The following is a 20,885-nucleotide window of genomic DNA, read 5'->3' as shown; positions in this document are numbered from 1 at the left end:
TGTTCTAAAAAGGTAATCATCACTTCTTCGTCGTCTTTCATTTTGTAATGAGTCAGTTAATAATAAGGTAAGTATGCGTAATTTGCGTAAAGTTATAAAATGAGAGTGTTGTATATAAGTAAAACAAAATCAAAGCGACGAGGTTGACGAATTTTGCGGGCGAGTTTAACTACAAATATGGCGGGTTGGTAGGTAGATAAATCGCGCCAGCGGCGAACAAATTTTTACAATTGATTTTACGAAATATGCGCGATCTACCAAAAATATGCTTTTAATCTTATAGAATGAGTAAAATAACTGGTATTTATTAATAATTAGTTGCGAAATGAGATGAAATAAGCGTGATGTGAACCAATTAAAGTATGACGGCACGTTGTGCGTTTTTAACAAATATACGTATAAATTATACTTTTGAGTGTGTGATTACTGTAAATATGTATGAAATAATGATATATTGATATAGGAAGGATCAGGATCGATAAGGACCAACACTTGGAGAGGACGGGAAAACCAACCTTCGACACTTGATAACCTGCCGACTCCAGTTTTGAGTTTCTTCTTTCGGCACAATCAAACTTTATTCAGTTCACAATTCACAGGGCGGCACTGATGTCCATGGAGTACTTTTTCACATGATTTTGAGTTTATTTAGATGAGCCAATTTTTGAGCTCGCGCGCGTTGATAGGTTTTGGTGGCACTGGCGGTTGAATGAGGGGAGTGGGGGAATAGGAAAATATGTTGCCAGGTATAAATATATAATAGGTGCGTTCGAGTGGTGTGTATGAGATAATAAAAATAAACTTAAAATTAATTAGAAAATGTATGAAATATTCACAATGGCGTTGCCACTGCATGTTGAGCTAAGGTAGGTAACCGTTTTTTTGCATGTGTCACATGAGTACTTTTTACCTGTATGTATTCGTTTATTATGTTTATTGTGTGTACTTTTATTATGTACCTATGTTCAAACTTCTTGAATAAACGTCTTTTATTTTTATTTTTTTTATGTTTAGTTAAAAAACTTAGAAAAGCGACTGTCACACGTATCACAAGAGTATGGTTTTTCTTGCACAAGAAAGATTTAATTGTAATATGAATCTTCTTATGTCTAATTACATCTCTGGCGCGTGAAATATGTTTATGGCAAATGTCGCATGAGAATGTTTTGGTTGCAGTGATGCTCGGGAGCTCGCTTTGGCCGGGTTTGACTTTTTCCTCACTCTTTGGCTTTTCCGCTGCATTGGAACCTGATAACAAAAATACACATGACTTCCTCAGCTTATAAAAGAGAATAGTAGTTTATGTGACTGCTACATAAAGAAAGGAATTAAAATACGAGTGTGGGTTTATAAAACAACCGAAGTTTCATAATAGGATCAGACAAGTCTTTTAAAGTCCAGATAAATACAATGTTTTATCTACACACATATAACTTTTTTATTGAATTGTTCAGGAACCGCATGTTACGACCAGCATTGCGGCATGTTTGCTCTGTCGTGGTATAAAAGATTTACACAGTAACACAACCTAAGCTAACAGCTGAGCCAAGACGATTAAATATGAGTTAGTAATAAATACATATAAGTAATTACACAAGATGTGATAAACTCAAATGTTTAATTAGCAAATAAACAATCTCTTAAAAATAAATCACCAAAAATATTGTCCTCAACGAGGCGCTGAGGAATAATAATAATAAATAGTAATAAAAGACGTTTATTCAAGAAGTTGTAACATAGGTACATAATAAAAGTACACGATAATGCTTACAAACTAATTAAAAGGGAAGGTGGCTCAGCTGATGTCTGTGCCAAAAAGGCTTCGGGGCACAGCAGCCCCAAAGGTTTTCAGCAACGGACGCTGTTATTCTGCCACCGCCGTATTTGTATCTAGCTAAGGACAGTATAAACATTTACACTATTACATATAGGACATGATAGCAAAACCGAATATATGGATAAAAAAAAGTGCTAAATTTAAATATTCATTGAGCAGGTCACTCAACCAAAAGTGTACTTTACTTCCTTTTGGAGGTCCAGTAAATAAGCCTTGCAACGTAGTTTGAAAACCGCCAGGGACTTACAGTTAACTACTGGTGGTGGCAAATTGTTCCAGCATTTAGACGCAGCATAACGAATGGAATGACATGACATTTATCAAAACTACCAACATAGGTAGCTACCTATGTTATTTGCAGCTGGAACATCGTCCTGGTATCGCCACTATCAGACGAGGCCAGGATGATGTGCTGCTCAGTCTGTCTAAACGGCCGAACTGCTTAGCGCGACATTTTGCTTCAGAGGCGGCTCGTTCTGTGTAGACCCTAATAAAATAAAAACTCACTATGTCTGGACAGTATTGGGACACTTGTCTGGTCCTCGTGCCACGGCGCCTACCCACCTTGTTTGCACTTGGGTTCCTCCTTCACAGGCCCGCCGCTATTCATCTAAGGCGGATTCGGCACTCGTTGGTGGTTTTAGACGGTAGTCCTCTGGTTAGTCCGTCATCCCTCCTGGTTCCCCCGGACCAGGTGGCATGCGTAAACGCATTTCCCCAACGTTAAAAAAAAAAGGCCCGCCGCTATTGCCCTCCATTTTAATCTGAGTTGCAGCACGGTGTTGGGTAGTGGGTATATTCTCTGACATGCACAAACTGCCCTTTGTGCATGTCAGAGAATATACCCATTATATTAGCTACAGCTCCATCCAAGACTATTAAAGAACGAAGACGAGAATTTTGATACTGAGTTATAATTAATAACTAGCTTAAATCTAAAATAGGCCCTTGAGGCATTGTACCAAGGATGCTGGCGGCATTTCCCCGCTGTATCGCAATGCTGATACGTTGTGCGAGAAAGCCGCCAGCTCTTCGGTCACCAGTTACGTCAACCAGACGCTTCGCGATTTCTGCAAACAACTTATGCGCGCTGGGACCCCATGGACCTAGAGTTTCAACTCCAAATGGAACGAAATGATACTCTCTACCGAGGCTCTTATATTTATTACGTTTTAAAATTTCGGCGCTTTCCGCCGCTCCGCCCGCTTTTACATTAGTCCGTTGGAGGTGGGACGGTGCCAGTGTGTCTACGCAGGTAGCATCCCACACCAACATCCGTCCCAAGCTCCAAGGAACCAAGGACATCCCATCGGGCCTCTTGCCATCATCTCTGATAATGCCAGTCGGCTCAAGAAGAGCGGGTACATTGATGGTGGCAAGAGACCGACGGATTATGTCATTAAGCGACGCATGTCTTGAAAAACGGCCGGCACTTTTTTGACAAGATAATCCATGGTGTCCCAGTCGGTCCACGTCCGTGCCACAAGAGCATATGTGTGGCGTACACACCGAAACCCCGAGTCGCAAACCAGTCGCCAGTCTAAGGGAGGCCGGATCCAAGAAAGTACCAGTATTAGGCGAAGGATGGGCATGTAGCCAGTAACCCGCTTCCCGGGCTCCGACCGCCAAAAGCCTCGCGCGGTCTGGACCTGTACAGTTGTTTAGGAGAATATTGTAAGTTATTTTTTTTTAGATTTAAGCTAGTTATTAATTTCGTTTACGTAGTACCACTGTATATATCTTGTATGTAAATAAATGTATTGAACCAGTTATAATTTATTTGTATGTGAGAAATAGAAAGAGCATTCGTGTCATAATATTATCATTGGCAAAGCGGAGTAATTTAAGAGATAAAATGTGATTTAAACGATCAAATAAATGTGCTTTATTTTCTTTCATACAAATCGAAAAGGTTGACCATAAACTAAGCGGACCCAACCACAGACCATCAAGCTATTTTTTTTTAAAGTTCTAACAGACAACCAGACGAATTGATGGACTGATCCCTTGATGATTCCTTGATGTCCCTGTCTTCAAAAGTGAGAGAGAGATAAATATTACCATTTCAGTCTAATGAATAGCCGGTCCAATCGATGCAAGGGTACGTCCATCCAGTCGTTTAGTAGTACTTTATCGTTTTCTAATCTGCATGTGATATTGACTGTCAACAGACATTGACATTCAGACATTGTTAAATTTGGAGGTTATATTTACTTCAATTAGGGATTTTTTTTCAATTATTTGTTTTGTTTAACAGTGTTTTTGTGCATAATGTCGCCTTCAGATACAGTAGTGCAGGACCTTGACGAGAAACACGTCGATTTGGTGGCGAAATTCGTGTCAGATGTCCGAAATGGGTACGTGCGTGGCATACAGAAAAATTGCTTTATTTAGCAATTTAAAGCAATAAATTGTTTATTTTATGAAGTGTAGACCATCTTACGGCTGCTAGCTTTTATATAATAAGTCTCTATCATTTAACATGTGCTCAGGTATTTATTGAAGAAATCTAATATTTCATCATCCTATGAGTGTCATTGGTCACTTAGTATCAAAAGTTTCGATAAATTCTTTTAAATTTTAGTGACACGTTAAGTTCTACAGGAATTTTGACTAAAACCTCTTCAGTATAAAAGCCTCACTTGTAGCAATATTAAATAATACTATAAGTTTCCAGTGTTGCTCCTGGTCGTCTTCACGACGGCAGTTTCTGGGGCCCATCTAGTCAGCGGCAAGTCACCACCTGCCTCGATAACGTGTGTTATCATTGTTATCGCAGAAGTCCGGACTTCTTTACAATAGCCCAGTCTCATTGTCCACCCAAACTTCAATCCATAGACCATAGTGTTCACTTTTTCTACAATAGTCCCAATGTCTGCTGCGACCGGTTCATGGGTGTCTATTGTTGCGTCTGTGATCGGGTTCCAGCAGGCGTTCTAGATAACATTAAAGCTCTCCAAGGGGCCTCTACGTGTTGGATCGATATCTCCATGCAAGCCAATAAAAAGACCGATATTTTTAGGCTTGTGAAATCCAAGGAGATACAGTTATATAACTTTCATGTACAAACATTGCATTAGGGGCATTCCACAAGAATGTCCTTTAGAAATGCTTTTGCCTTGTATAGCAGCTATCAATCAATCAATCAATCCCCTGGCTTTTATCCCTATTCAGGGTCAGCCCTCCTGATACTTTTTCGCCAAACTTGGCGGTTTTGCGTCATTTCTGGCGTTAAGCCCGTCGTCAGCAAGTCTTTTTGGACTGTCTGTATCCAGGTGGTTGGTGGGCGGCCTCTACCTCTTTTGCCTTCTTCTATGGCCAGTACCTCTCGAGTCATGTGGTCTTCATTTCGGCGCATTACGTGGCCGAACCAGCGCAGGCGGTTTTCTTGCATTTTATGCGGTATTTCGGCCACTTTGAACGACCCCCGGATGTATCTATTTTGGATCCTGTCTAGTCTGGTCACACCCCCAGCCCATCGAAGCATTTTCATTTCGGTGACATGCATTTTTTGTTCTTCCTGCTTTCGAACTCCCCAGCACTTGTATAGCAGCTAATTCATTCAAATTGTAAAGCTCGAGAATATGCTTTCTTTTTTTTTATACCACATCGGTGACAATCAAGCATATGGCCCGCCTGATGGTAAGCAGTTACCGTAGCCTATGGACGCCTGCAACACCGGAGATATTACACGCGCGTTGCTGACCCTTTAAAAACCTGTACACTCCTTTTTTGAAGAACCCCATACTGTAGCCCCCTATGGGAAAACCTCGGCAGGGAGCTCATTCCACAGCCGAGCGTACGCGGGAGGAAATTCCTCTTAAACCGCACAGTACGCGACTATTTAGGTGCTAGGGTGTGAGGATGAACACCCTGCTGATGGTGAGCGGTGCGGTGATAGAAAGCGGACGTTAGCATCATGTCAAACAATTCTTCAGAGCACAGCCCATTGTACAAGCAGTAGAACACGCATAAGGAGGCGAAGTCTCTCCTTAGACTTAAAGGTTCAATACCGCTTGTGAGTTTGTTTGTTTGACTGCCAATTTGTTAGCAAAGTCATGAAATATTACCAGACCCAATATCATTTTCTCAGCCTTTTCAGAACTATTAGAAGAACGGCGTTCCGTAAGGGACATTATCATGGAATGCACCATTAATAGCTAGCTTGCTTGTATTGCAGAAAGATTGAGGGATCAAACAACGTAGCCCTGGCCACTGTCACCCTCTTGGAGCAGATCATCAATGAGTCTGATAACACCACCGTCATGTAAGTGTCCACTGTCATGCTTGTTTAAAAATTAAGCAATGGCTGAGCCACTTTCCCTTTCAATTAGTTTGTAAGCATTATCATAGGCATTCATAGGCGAAGAAACCTATAATGAGATGGGGCGACGACATCGCGCAGGTAGCTGGCCGTACCTGGAGCAAAGTGGCAACGGACAGGAGAGAGTGGAGAAGGTTGGAGGAGGCCTTTGCCGAAGGGCAAGCAGGCAGGGAATTCAAAAGATGGGAGATAATAGAGAGATAATGTGCAACTAATCCTTGTTCTGCAAATAAAGGCTATTTTTTTTATAAGCATTATCATGTACTTTTATTATAAGTTCAAACTTTTTGAGTTAACGTCTTTTATTTAAGAATGATTAAATCTCAAAAAATCTATAAATATATTTCATTTTTAATAACAAAACTTCCGTGAGACACAGACATATTTAACATATTAATAACGGGTCACTCACGTATTTTAAGTCGAAAAACGCTATTAATATATACGCTGACCCGTTATTAATATATTTTATTTTTAATGTAATAGTTAAAGCTTTTTATAGAGGGTGGCTAAAAAATAAATGCATTCCCGTTGCCAGGGAGGTTTTGGGATCCACCGTGCATATCATTTTGGAAAAGAGTTGATACTCTTCAAACTGCTGGATCGATTTATAAAAACATAGCTGAGAACCACTGCAAGGAAACTCGCGTTCACATTTAAAAAGTTCATCAAAATCAGTCTATCACACGCACACATACATACGCCACATGTGAACAGCAAGTTTGGCTTAAAATTGTAGTAAAATCATAGAGAAATAAGTAAACTTAAAAGTTTGTGAGTTACTTTATAAGTTGTATGGGAGGTATGGTAAACATTTGGCCCACAATTCTAGAACATACACTTGTTTGATTAGAATAGTTGTTATCTTGCAGTGGGCTCTGCAGTCGTGTCCGCGCCGCGGGGCGCCTGGTGTCTTGCGCGCTGCCGCAGCACCCGAGCGCCGCCAACATGGCGCGCCGCGTGCTGCGCGCGCTCCGCGACGAGGCGCGCGCGGACGGGGACGCGTCGCTAGCACGACTAGTACTCGCTGCACCGAGGAGGAGTACCACTGCGATGGACGAAGACCTTAGGGAACCGGTGCGAGAACATTTGGCGGAGGTGATAGTAGTTTTAGTACACATACAAGAAACGAATAAAGCATTGGGTAGGGATGTACTGACTAGTCGCTGACTAGTCGGGAAATCCGACTATCCGGCCTCATTTGTAGTCGGCGATTAGTCGGCAAAAAAGGCCGATTAGTCGGCACTTTATAAGTGAAAGAAAAAACCGGGCAAAAAGAAATAAATAGCAAATATTTACCATAAGCTTTTCACATATTTTACCCCGAGTCCTATTTAGAATGCTTACGAAAAGTTTTGGTCGAATTATTGGTGTGGTCGCTTTCTTATGTCCGATTGTCCGGTTGTCGTATGAAGTATTGTAGTATTTTTAATTTATTTTATTATATTTTTTAGCGTTACTGATGAATAGCGCGATGAAAGGTATAAAACAATTGTTTTTTAAGTTCATCTGAACCGAACTTAGACGAAACGACGAAACTATGATCGGGTCGACTAATCGGCCCTCCGAGCGCCGATTAGTCGGCTACTCGGCCAAATCAATAGTCGGTACATCACTAGCATTGGGTGGTTCTAAACACATTCTATCACTGTTATTGTGTTATGTGTATTGTCAAAGATAGATATAACTCCGTAATAGATGGATACAGTCTAAGGAAAAAACGTGCCTCGAAAATCAAGAAAATTTGATTCTCGTTCAGAGGGCGCTACTAGTTTTGGCCTACAGTCGTATAGATGGCGTTGACGGTTTCGTTTGTTATTTAACAATTTTAACGCATATCAGTGAAAGAACATGGGTCAAAATCATAAAAATAATTAATGCAAATAAAAAAAAATCATTTATCTATATTTAAATACATTCAAATCGTAGTTTTATAAATCTTCATTTTTAGTTTTAAAGTGTGTCGACAGATGGCAGGGAATTTACTGGGGTTACAAAATTTACTATGACAGTAACGCTCTAGTATCAGTTACTCTATGGTATTGTGTACATGGGAGTCCGCTAGCCGCCGCGCGTGCACGGAGTGGGCGCACGCACCGAACTTCGCATAATCATCTTCCTCGCGTTGTCCCGGCATTTTGCCAGGGCTCATGGGAGCCTGGGGTCCGCTTGGCAAGAATTGGCGTAGGCACTAGTTTTTAAGAAAGCGACTGCCATCTGACATTCCAACCCAGAGGGGAAACTAGGTCTTGTTGGGATTAGTCCGGATTCCTCACGATGTTTTCCTTCACCGAAAAGCGACTGGTAAATATCAAATGATATTCCGATACGACCGAATTTCGCATAATATTATCTAATAATGGCAAACACAGCAAATTTACATATTGTTCATTCATATACCACATATTCAACGTTTTTTTCCAGTTACGCACAGAACTGGAAGGTACAGCCACCGCCATCAGCTCGCAAGCTAAGGAGCACGTGCAAGCAGATGAGATGATTCTGACATACGGGGCGAGCAAACTGACTGAGCGTTTCCTGCGCTCCGCGCGGCGCTACAGACTGTTACTGGCTGAAGGGACTGACGTCGCCGAGGTATACCCTATTAACTACTATTTATTTTATATATAGTCGTCCATGTATCCGCTACACGCCCCACTCGGTGCATACTCAAACTCGTTCGATCTATTGTAGTTAATGCCTCACTAAACTAATGTCATACGCTTAGGAAAACCTGAGCCGCTTACGACTTTCTGGACACGTAAATCGCCCAGCGATAAGGAATTCACGGCACGGCCGGTTGTGTACTTGAGTGGGAGATATTTTGTTTTACCCGCCGATAACTCTTATTGTAATTAGGTAATCTCACTTTTAACTTTATATAATTTTTATTTTTCCTATGTACCACAACAATGTTTAAATGTAAAATGTATCCACGAATGCAGTGTCGATACAAACCCGATAGGGTTTCACGGCACTTTTCTGTCTGATGTAATGTAAGATTTTAATATAGAATAAATAATAAAAAAAAAAAAAAAAATATGTCGTGTCCGACAACGGCGACCTTTACAAACTCCTCTGATGAGCACGTATATGGCTCGCAAAACCGAACTTTGTTTTAAATATCCGGTCGCACTGTGTACAATAAAGCTACCCTTGTTCATTATAAGTATATGCGTAGGACGGCTTAGGTCGAGACTTCCGTTGAAGGCGCTTTTGGTCCAGGTGTTCAAGTCGAGCTTCTTCGAAAGTAGCTACACCTTCTCTTACCTTATAAGCTCCTCCCAACGCTCAGATGGGATGTCGCAAGCTTTGAGATGGCGCTTGAGAATGTCTTTATACCGCAGAAACTGCCCCCCGTGGCTACGTTTCCCATCCTTGAGTTCCGAATAGAAAACGGATTTAGGGAGTCTACAGTCATCCATGCGACAGACGTGGCCACTCCATCTTAGTTGGCTTTTTATTAGAATGGCCTCCATACCGGACATATTGGCTCGACGTAATACCTCCGTGTTAGTCACACGTGTGACTAACACGGATTTATTTTATACCACGTCGGTGGCGAACAAGCATACGGCCCGCCTGATGGTAAGCAGTCACCGTAGCCTATGGACGCCTGCAACACCAGATATATTACATGCGTGTTGCCAACCCTCACACCTTTACCCCCTTTTAAAATCTGTACACTTCTTTTTTAGGGTTCCGTACCTAAAGGGCAAAAACGAGACCCTATTATTAAACTCTGCGCAGGGGGCGCCACTACCACAACCTGAGCGTCTATCGCAAAACAAGAAAATCGAAATTTCGTTATCTAACATCTCTGTTACTCTTCCATATTCGAGCGATAAAGAGGCAGATAGCGAAAGGATTCGCATTTCCCGGTAGATCCTCTGTAAACAAACCGCCTTGGTGCATCAATGTCATATTTTATTATCTCTGAAAACTTGTCAAACAACTGTTAAAGGCACAATATGTATAGTTACTCTATGGTTTACAAAACGGGCTAGTCATGGAGACTATATAAAGGAGCCAAATCTCTATGTATGAAAAGTGTCCATCAAAAAACAGTAATTAGGCGGCGCCACCATACACCGAAATACTACCAAAAACAACCTACGTAATTTGGTCAGGTTATTTGTTGCCTTATATGGTTCATGTTATACTCGTGTCCCAGAGCCTAACTAGCGCCACCGGAGAGATTAGGAACTATTATTTAAAGCTGAAAGCGGTCACTTTTACAACAATTCTGCCATAAGAGATTGGCATCCTTTCTATACCATCCATAGGGCTAGTGCTGCACTCTGGTGGCAGAATATTGCAGCAATACGCCCTATTAACGTATGGAATTGTGTGGCAGTGTCACTTGATGGCGGCGCGGCTGAGCGCGGGCGGGGTGCCGGTGACGGTGCTGGGCGCGGCCGCCGTGTGCGCCGTCATGTCGCGCGTTAACAAGGTGGGTTGGGTCATTGCGCTAGTTTTCGTCCACATGTTGAAATTTTCACAGGTGATGTATTTCTGTTGCCGCTATAACAAATACGGAAAAGTACGGAACCCTCGGTGGGCGAGTCCGACTCGCATTTGTCCGGTTTTTTTCCACAATTTTCATATCATTCCCATGGGAAACGTTATTCAGTATGACTATCTTAATACATTTTTGATACTCGGGACCCCAAAATCACCATCAACAGTATACATACATAGCACAGTAGGGTAGGTTAGGAAATAGTGGCTCGGAAAAAATAGCCGGGTACAGTGGCTCACTCAATCTAATTCCAACATGGTAGTTAGTTAGTTAGTTAGTTTTTATTGTATATAAGAATCAGGTTACATTGCAGGTCGAATATACAATTACACGTTCAGTTACACTGAGACTTTACCTTTTCAGGTGTACATACATTTGCAACACATATATTTACATTTCTTTTTTTTTTTTTACAAGATATATACAGTGGTACTAGTGGTACTAGTGGCACGGACGTGGACCTATATTGAGTCTATGTTGTATTGTATTGGTAGAGGCTATATTGGGGCGACTGAGCCACTGTTCGAGCTGAGCCACTGTTTCGTACCCTACCTACACATTTTCTGTATTTTCTGTTAGGTTGTAGTGAGTGTGGACGCAGCGTTAGCGGGCGGAGCGGCGCTGGGCGCGGCGGGGCTGCACGCCGTCACCGCCGCCGCCAAGCATTACGGGGTTCCAGTCAGTATACTTATACGTATTTTTATTTATAAATGAAATATTGTATGATAGTCTAATATATTCTTACCCCCGAAGTTACACACAATGTTTTTCATCACACTTGCGAAGAAAAAACTAAATTTTAAACGAAATCATTCTTAAATACGGTGACAATTCAAACATTCGTCCGCCATTTTGAAATTTTTTGGCAGTTTAGGCATCGGAGGCACAGATCCATCGGCATTCAGACACACTTTAAAAATGTGTCCAAATATTTGAAACGGCTATTAAATTAATCAAATTAGATATTTTAAAGCATCTCTTCTTCTTTTCCTGTTACCCCCTGCTGGGGTGTAGGGCTCGAATCTTGTTTTTCCATTGACTACGGTCTTGGGCAGCTTGGCCTTGGCTTGGGTTTAAAGCATAAACAAAAAAATATATTTGTAAACTTCAGTATTTTCAAAGTAAAACTCAGTTATACCTACTTAACTGGTTCGTATGAATTAGTGACATAATTAAAAAAAAGGCTAGCTTTTTTTTTCAGAATCCATAACTCATGCGGGAACAATATAGGCCCTGCCCTTGTCCATCAGTACACCTGCATGAAATAAGATCGTTTTGAGCAAAGATAGATATAACTCCGTAATAGATGTTTACAGTCTAAGGAAAAAACGTGCCTCGAAAATCAAGAAAATTTGATTCTCGTTCAGAGGGCGCCACTAGTTTTGGCCCACTGTCGTATAGATGGCGTTGACTGTTTCGTTTGTTATTTAACAATTTTAACGCATATCAGTGAAAGAACATGGGTCAAAATCATAAAAATAATTAATGCATATAAAAAAAATCATTTATCTATATTTAAATACAATTTATCGTATTTTTATAAATCTTAATTTTTAGTTTTAAAGTGTGTCGACAGATGGCAGTGAATTTACTGGGGTTACAAAATTTACTATGACAGTACCGCTCTAGTATAAGTTACTCTATGTTTTGAGCAAGTGTGATGAAAAAATATATAATTCCCCCAGGTGGTGGCGCTGTGTGCGCTGCACGCGCTGAGCCCGCTGCACGCGCGCGACCCCGCGCACCTCACCTCGCTGAGTGCTCCTCACTACGCGCTGCCCTACCAGTAACGATCATACCTTTTTTTTTTTTTTTTTTTGATGACCCAGGGGGAATCCTTTATTGATCCCACTGGCCCGGGAGAAGCCTAGTGGGTATGTCCGACTCCCACGGACTAAACCCCCTGGGGTGTTCCGCCGCGCGCTTTGTAGACGAGGTTTCGGGAACTCGGTTGTAGACCTCCGATACATAACGATCATACCTAACCTAACCCTATACTAAACTTAACTTTAAGTCACAGGGCGAACACGCTATACATCAAAAATCATTTGCGTTTCTATGTGTGAACGGCACGTCTGTACACGCGTCATGCGTCATAGTATGAGTAAGTTGCTTAAAAATAGTACTGAGCGGCCGGCAAACGGCCGTCAATCTGTTGTCGCGGGGCGAGATCATTCGATTCGGGGCGGGGCGGTGCGTGGCCGTTCTGTATGATAATACTATTACTTATTCTGTGCTTAAGTGGCAGTCTTCTTCTTCTCTCGTGTCGAGGTTCCCCTAAACAGTGGATGCCCAGAAAGCAGCGGTGCTGACAGCCCAGACCGTGGCGTCCAGGTCAGATTCAGAGCAGGAGTGCACGCGGGGCAGATCAGCAGGTGCACCATATTTTGCGGTGCTGTGTCGCAAGTACATTGGAGAGTGGCCACGAAGCAGTCCATTCAACCATGCCCTGCTTACAACGGTCAACCTGAGACCTGAGCCTGTTCATCGCCTTCCAGATCGGCCATGGTTCTTTGTGGCCGGATGGTAAGTGGTAAGTGGGCGGGGTACATTGCACGTAGTACCGATGGCCATTGGGGAGGAAAGGTTCTCGAGTGGCGACCAAGGAAGACGCAGCGTGGGCGCAAGGTAGACTGATGACCTGGTGAAGGTCGCGGGTGGCGCAAGACCGGTCATTGTGGCACTCTTTGGGGGAGCCCTATGTCCAGCAGTGGACGTCCTCTGGCTGATATGATGGTGATGATGATGATGAACCTTATACTTACCCTAACCTTGCAATAGGGTACAGTGAAATCTCGATAATCCGGCACTAAAATTGGGATACAAATGATCATTCTATGTCCTAATTTACTATGTGCGCTTACATTTTCACCCTTTAATCTCTTTATAAATATCTAAGTTCCAGAACTTCCAGATAAGAGTAGTATTTTCATTGAATTTAGTATTTTAGTAAAATTTATTTCTACGGCATACTAAAAAACCGGCCAAGTGCGAGTCAGACTCGCGTTCCAAGGGTTCCGTACATTACACAATTTAAACAATGTATTTTTTTATGCGAAATGTCTTTAAAAAACCCGTAGGGTTCGGATAAACAACTAAGTAATTAAGTCCGACTCACGCTTGACTGCACATTTCTAATAGGTTTTCCGGTGATCTATAGGTAAAGATCTATTTTGTGTATTATTGGCCTAGTAGTTTCGGAGATAAAGGGGGGGGATTGGTAATTTTTTGCCTATTTTCTTGAATAACCTAAACTATTTATCCTAAAATTATATAACAAATATATTTAAGATGCCCACAATGAGCTCTTTCATTTGATATGTAACACGATACAGTTTCACAAACTTTATTTTTTAATTTTCTCATTTACCCCCCAAAAGTGGCCTCCGTGTTTAAAATTAATTTGTTTACGTTACATTTCCATCTTTGGGTCACAAACTTACATATGTGTACCAAATTTCAACTGAATTGGTCCAGTAGTTTTGGAGAAAATAGGCTGTGACAGACGGACAGACAGACAGACAGACACACGAGTGATCCTATAAGGGTTCCGTTTTTTCCTTTGAGGTACGGAACCCTAAAAACACATCAATAATATGCAGATTTGCTCTAACTTCCAGTATTCCGAATTTACCAGTAATCCGGCTCTCTTGTGTCAGCATTAGTGTCGGTTTAGTGAGATTGTACTGTATTTGTCTATTAGTCAAATCAGTTTCTTTTTTCGAACTGTCAAATAAGATATTGTCAACTAGCAGTACTGATAAATTCGCTACTTGACGCTAGATGTCGTCTATGAAAATAACTCGCGTTTGGTAAGAAAACTGATGTATGGAGTTACCACTCTTTCTTTACTTATATTATCGGTGATTATAGTTGGTTAAACCAAATTGTCAGTAAATAAAAACAAAAAAAAACTATACTCATCCTTTTCTTTTGGGTGCTAGTACTAGTGTAAGACAAAGATAGTATGATTTTCTCTGTCTATGTTTGAAATGAGACAGTCCTTTGACAAACTATATTTTACATTTTGATTGTGAATAGGTAATAGACCTAAATTATAAAGTAGCCACTAGCCATTGTGCCGGCGAACGAAGTTGAATAACATTTATGTTATAAGTTGAATGACATTTGTGTTATAAGTTGAATAACATTTATGTTATACAGGTCGTCGGAAAGCGGGCTGGCGCATGTGTATGCTCCTCGTCACGATCTCATCCCGGCTGACAACGTCACTCTGTATATCACCAATCTGTGAGTATATTATGCTTACTACTAATATTATACACGGTAGCTAAAAAATAAATGCATTCCCGTTGCCAGGGAGGTTTTGGGATTATACTAAGCAACTTTTACTATGGGACCAACCACGAAATCGCAAAAAAATTTTGGCTGTTTCATACATTTTGGCTGGTCCATTTTCTATGGGGGAGTAAATTTTTCTTGGTTGGGCCCATAGTAAAAGTTGCTTAGTATAATCCCAAAACCTCCCTGGCAACGGGAATGCACTTATGTTTTAAACACCCTGTATAAACATTTTATGATATTTTTATTTTTAGTTTTAATCGTGTGTCGATAGATGGCAGTAAATTTACTTTGACTACAAAATTTGCTATGACAGTACCCCTCTATCATATCTATTACCATTATGTGGCTGGTGTTCTCACGTGCTCTCAATGTGCACGGGGGTTCGCCTCGAAGATCGGCTACATCAGCCATATTCGGGCGCCGTGCTAACTGTAACAGTTAGCTCCTAGTTACTAGGAGTTGAAGTGGTCGCCATGGTCGAAATCGGCCGGAAGGATCATCATCATCATCATCTTATCTATATATTAATCTCTTTGATTTCACTTACCTCCCCCTCCTCCCTCCCCTTAACTGTAACACTATTTTTAAATTATATACATGTTTTTGTTGCAGCGGAGGTAGCTCGCCGTCGTACATATACAGGCTGCTCTCGGAGCTGTACGATCCTAACGACTACACCCTGTAGCCCCGAATTGCTGACTGGGCTATAACCTCGAACTTTGATCAAATTTAAATGTGGAAAAATTACTGCCTTGGGTGAAACTTGAACTCCAAGACCTCATCCATAGCACAGAATAAATAATAGTACTACCGTACAGAAAGGAAACTTCTTACAAAATCGAAGTTTAAAGCGGTTCAGGGTCGAATCATGATGTCCCTTTCTAATATATGGCACTATCCCTTTTGGGCTATTTAGGGTTCAGATTCAGATTTTTTATTGGTAAAAAGAATACAATTTTTTACTCGTCATATTTCTAAATGATTTAAGATTAGACTTAAATGTACAATAGATATAATTAAATACAATTTCAATATGTCAGTTGTCAAAATTCAAGTCATTATCTTATCTGTGGTCGTGCACGCGAAGGGACGTCAAGTTGTGCCAACCCTAATAATTGCTCGGAGCAATGCTGAGCCGAGCGGAGCCGAGTTTGCCCGAAGCGAGTTTCGCACCCCTGACCATAGTCAGCAAATGTGACGTTTTCACCCAAAAGGTACCACATTGTCGCTTGCCGATAAGTTTGATTTCAAATTGAAGCTATATGGAAATAGCGCCTTATTGACAACCGACAATAAGTACCCTTTTGGATGAAAATGTCACAAATCTCACTATATGGGTCTAGGGGACCCTAGTGACATCTACCGTTAGAGCGTTACACTTCTTAAACGTCCACCAGAGTTCATAGCATCGTTCGCAGACATTTCTGCTTATATTATTGTGACGTTTTCAATGAAAAGGTACCACATTGTCGCTTGTCGATAAGGTTGATTAAAAAAAAAATTGAAGCTATATGGAAATAGCGCCTTATTGACAACCGACAATAAGTACCCTTTTGGATGAAAATGGCACATATTTCATTCCTATTCCACATAAAACTAAGTCTACACACAAGGCTTCTTTTTAAATTGAATAGGAATGAAGAAGAGAATATTTTTGAGTGTTAAAAACTTAGTCTTATTTTTACCCGTGTCTTATATCAAAGATAGATATAACTCCGTAATAGATGGATACAGTCTAAGGAAAAAACGTGCCTCGAAAATCAAGAAAATTTGATTCTCGTTCAGAGGGCGCTACTAGTTTTGGCCTACAGTCGTATAGATGGCGTTGACGGTTTCGTTTGTTATTTAACAATTTTAACGCATATCAGTGAAAGAACATGGGTGAAAATCATAAAAATAATTAATGCAAATAAAAAAAATCATTTATCTATATTTAAATACATTCTATCGTATTTTTATAAATCTTCATTTTTAGTTTCAAAGTGTGTCGACAGATGGCAGTGAATTTACTGGGGTTACAAAATTTACTATGACAGTACCGCTCTAGTATAAGTTACTCTATGCTTATATTTACCCCATCTGACCCTATGAAATTATACCCTCAACAATTCTAATTTTTGGCTTTGCATTAATTTGGTCTTCACTCAAGACGAATGAAGGATATCAAAGATAAATGTTACCGAGCTGCGAACATTAAAGAAAGTTTATTTTTCAAGTAGGCATATTACAATGCGCTTATGAACGTCAAATAAAGCTACGCCGGCTCTAACCCTACACCTCTGCCCTGAGAAGATTTAAATCCCCTTCAATTGGAGGAGGGTATCCCAATATGGGACCGGCAACAAACTCGGCCGGACACATCTTGTCAAATACATCTTATAATTAACAATATGCAGCCACGGACTTTAATAGTTGCGCCATAAAGGATTTCATAGTGTAATTATTGAACAACCTTGTAAGGGCTCTAAGTCCGTGGCCGTACCTAATCACTACATAGTAGAAAACAAAGTCGCTTTCCGCTGCCTATCCGTCCGTTTGTCCCTATGTATGTATGTATCTTTAAAACTAGCCAAGCGGATTTTGATGCGTTTTTTTTAATAGATAGAGTGATTCAAGAGGAAGGTTTATATGTATGATTTGTAAAGGTTTTGTGTAATAGTTGAACTACCGTGCGAAGCCGGGGCGGGTCGCTAGTTGATATAATACATTAAATGTTTTTTCAATTTAATAGTTTTTTTATTAATTTATCCCTTTACCCTAATCTGGAATGATAAAACTCCGTCTAGGTTTGAAACGTACCAAATATTAATTTAATTTTATTAAATGTGTAATGCGCGCTCCAGACTACGCGGCGCGAAGCCGCGAACGCGAGTGTGGAGTCGATTTCGCTGATTAGCGAACTAGACTCTACACTCGCGTTCGCGGCTTCGCGCAAGAGTGTGGAGGACCCTTGACATTCGTGATTCGAATATGAAACTTATGACAGCCAAAGATAGGTATAACTCCGTAATAGATGGATACAGTCTAAGGAAAAAACGTGCCTCGAAAACCAAGAAAATTTGATTCTCGTTCAGAGGGCGCTACTAGCTTTGGCCTACTATCGTATAGATGGCGTTGACGGTTTCATTTGTTATTTAACAATTTTAACGCATATCAGTGAAAGAACATGGGTCAAAATCATAAAAATCATTTATCCATATTTAAATACATTTTATCGTATTTTTATAAATATTTATTTTTAGTTTTAAAGTGTGTCGACAGATGGCAGTGAATTTACTGGGGTTACAAAATTTAATATGACAGTACCGCTCTAGTATAAGTGCACTGATCACAAAACTTGACGCAGCTGTCAAAGTAGGGGGTATTAGCTATATATTATACTACTCTTTGGTACTAGCTAACTGAGAAATTCAGCCAGTGGCCAAAATTATGGAGTCTAGAGTTAGACTAAGATAAGTCTGCAACGATTTTGATAGCACACGCAGTGCGTGTTATTTTAAACGTCAAACTTCTATGAAATTATGACGTATAAATAACACTTGCACTGCTTATGTTATCAAAATCGTTGCAGACTTTACTTGGTCTAACTCCAAACAAATAACGGCAGCAAACGAGATCATTTGTGTCGCAGAGCGTTTTATAACGGCTCCTGAATGTTTGTTTGAAACTTGTTTATTGCCCAATTCAGACTACAACCAGACTGACTGTTCCGTAATCTTCACTATCAAGTTTCGACCAAACTTGACCGAAACCAAGAATGTCACGTTGCGACAAAATTAGCAAATTATTCTCTTTTTATGATATCTAAGTGTGTCGCGTCCGCTTCCTACGCCTTATCTCTTGAATATTTAATCTGGATGAGGGCCATTTGGCTCTCAATGAGGTTAAAACTGCGAGATTTCGCAACAGTAAGCGAGGAATTTTATAGTAAAAATAACATTGTACAAAATGCACGATTGTATACAGTCACCGTGTCGGTCGTGTCGGTACACAAATAATCAAAAAAATAAAAGAATAATGCTACGTCAGGTCTCTTTCTCGCTCTAAAGTTAGAGGGAGAGCGCGCTCTCGTGTCATATTCTCCGCGGCTAACTTCACACTGCACTATGTGCGTCATGTTGGCTGCATTATAATAACAATGGGGCGGGGTTGATAGAAAAACAGCGCTGAAGCGCTTGAGAATTTTCCTTTTACAAATTACCACAGATTGTCAAAGGCAGATGTTAAAGCGCTACAGCAAGGAGGTCGTAATGTGGGCGAGTTGTGTAAACTTTTTTTATGAGGCTTACGTATCGTGTCGTCCGGACGGCGCATAGCGTTACATTATTATCTTAAGATTTTTTTCGCATTCCTCACCAGATTTACAGCTAAATATGGATTTCAGTGCCAGAAACACGTGTAAAACATTTTCAGTGCTTTAGTTTAGTGCAGCTGTGCGTCAGTGCGTGACTAGCACGCATCGACAAGGGATTCGGATTAATTATGTGACCGTCGAAGAACCATTTCAAGTGCGCGATAACACGCCCTCATCTTACTTAGCAAACAGGACACATTTAAGACGTGACTCAATTAAAATTTACAACATCGCGTGCAAGACTAATATAAAATCAATACTCGGGGACTGATTATCTAAATTGCATTCTCATTTCCGCTTGACGTTTGATATCCAATCAAGGTATCGAGGACAAATTAACCCAGTTAAGAGTACGAGTGTAATTTGCGTTATTACGTAAATAATCAATTACCAAAAAATTAGAGCCTTCGCGGTCGTTTTCGAATTTAGTTCCTTTGCCTTCCGGCAGAGCGCGCGTCCTCGACGTTGTCGCGCCTGCGCGCAGTCTGCGCTTACTTCGCGTCGGAGCACCGTGCTCGCAGCTCCCACCGGGGCTCCCGTGGAGTCCTAAAACTATAATTTTTCTTAATTAGTGCTTCGTCAGTGTTTTAGTGTAGTGCAGTGTTATTGTTTTAGTGGATACAAGTATTTTCGTGCGGATCTGAGTGGTGGAGTGTTGCGGCGCAAATCGATATCGGAAGTAATGGCGCAGCAAACATGAGCCAGGGAGGTTCTCGGAGGCCTTACTCGCGCGGGGGCCCGCGCTGGCACCCGCGCTACAAGGATTATTGGGATTACGAGCAAAATTACAGGTCAGTATATACTGTATATAGTCTTTGAGACCGCGGGTTGCGCTTGGAGCTCGTTCACTTTCGCTTCCTCGCTATACGTAGGTATGTGGTTTCACTCTCGCGGAGCGTTTTCCGTAATTGACGTGCCATGGTCGCGATAGCCAATCGTGAGGCTGATAATTTCGAGATAAATTTAACACGTTCCTATTTCGAACAACGTTAACAGAAAAATGTACCAGTCTGTTCGCATTCTTTACAAAAATGACTAATAAAATAAATGTACATCTCGGCATGTCTGACTGGTCTTACTTTGTAGAAGGAAGTGAGACACAAATAACTTGTTTATTAACTTTGGCTCATTAAAGTTATATATAATTATAGCGTTTAATGTTCATGCTATTTTTCTCTAATTAAACGTTACGATGTTTATTAATTGTTTTGTAAACACTTTAATGAATGAGTCATACGTTTTATTATCTTTATCAAGTAGTAATAAAAGATAACACAAATATACTTTCATTCAGCTCTTGGTCTATTAGTGAGCAACTGAAGAAACATGGACATAGTATATACAAGTAGTTATAGACATGAAACCGAGAAAGGGTAAGAGAAAGACATTAATGTATCGACAGTTTCATGTATGGCAGCATAATCCTTTTTCTCTTTCACTCTTATAAATTTCGGTATTTCGCCATCGCCTCCTTGCTATGATGCTATAACCCGACCATGAAAAAATGCCCGGTCGGTGATAAGGACAAAGCATGGCACTATTT

General features: G+C 40.8%; 1 protein-coding gene across 1 annotated transcript in view; it reads left to right on the top strand.

Moving 5' to 3' along the window:
• The first annotated feature begins 4,026 nt into the window (after positions 1-4,026).
• LOC134752517 (uncharacterized) overlaps positions 4,027-20,885 on the top strand; it is a 97,170-nt gene continuing 80,311 nt past the window's right edge. Inside the window, exons 1-11 of the mRNA XM_063688211.1 lie at positions 4,027-4,194; positions 6,018-6,104; positions 7,034-7,259; positions 8,586-8,756; positions 10,519-10,614; positions 11,263-11,361; positions 12,369-12,469; positions 14,848-14,934; positions 15,601-15,669; positions 19,018-19,096; positions 19,958-20,133. Coding sequence (XP_063544281.1) covers positions 4,109-4,194; positions 6,018-6,104; positions 7,034-7,259; positions 8,586-8,756; positions 10,519-10,614; positions 11,263-11,361; positions 12,369-12,469; positions 14,848-14,934; positions 15,601-15,669; positions 19,018-19,096; positions 19,958-20,133 — 1,277 coding nt within the window. The 5' untranslated portion in view covers positions 4,027-4,108. The remainder of the gene's footprint in view (positions 4,195-6,017; positions 6,105-7,033; positions 7,260-8,585; positions 8,757-10,518; positions 10,615-11,262; positions 11,362-12,368; positions 12,470-14,847; positions 14,935-15,600; positions 15,670-19,017; positions 19,097-19,957; positions 20,134-20,885) is intronic.

This window comes from Cydia strobilella, chromosome 24, assembly GCF_947568885.1.
Source record: "Cydia strobilella chromosome 24, ilCydStro3.1, whole genome shotgun sequence".
Classification (NCBI taxonomy): domain Eukaryota; kingdom Metazoa; phylum Arthropoda; class Insecta; order Lepidoptera; family Tortricidae; genus Cydia; species Cydia strobilella.
This window is presented reverse-complemented; position numbering and strand designations above follow the sequence as displayed.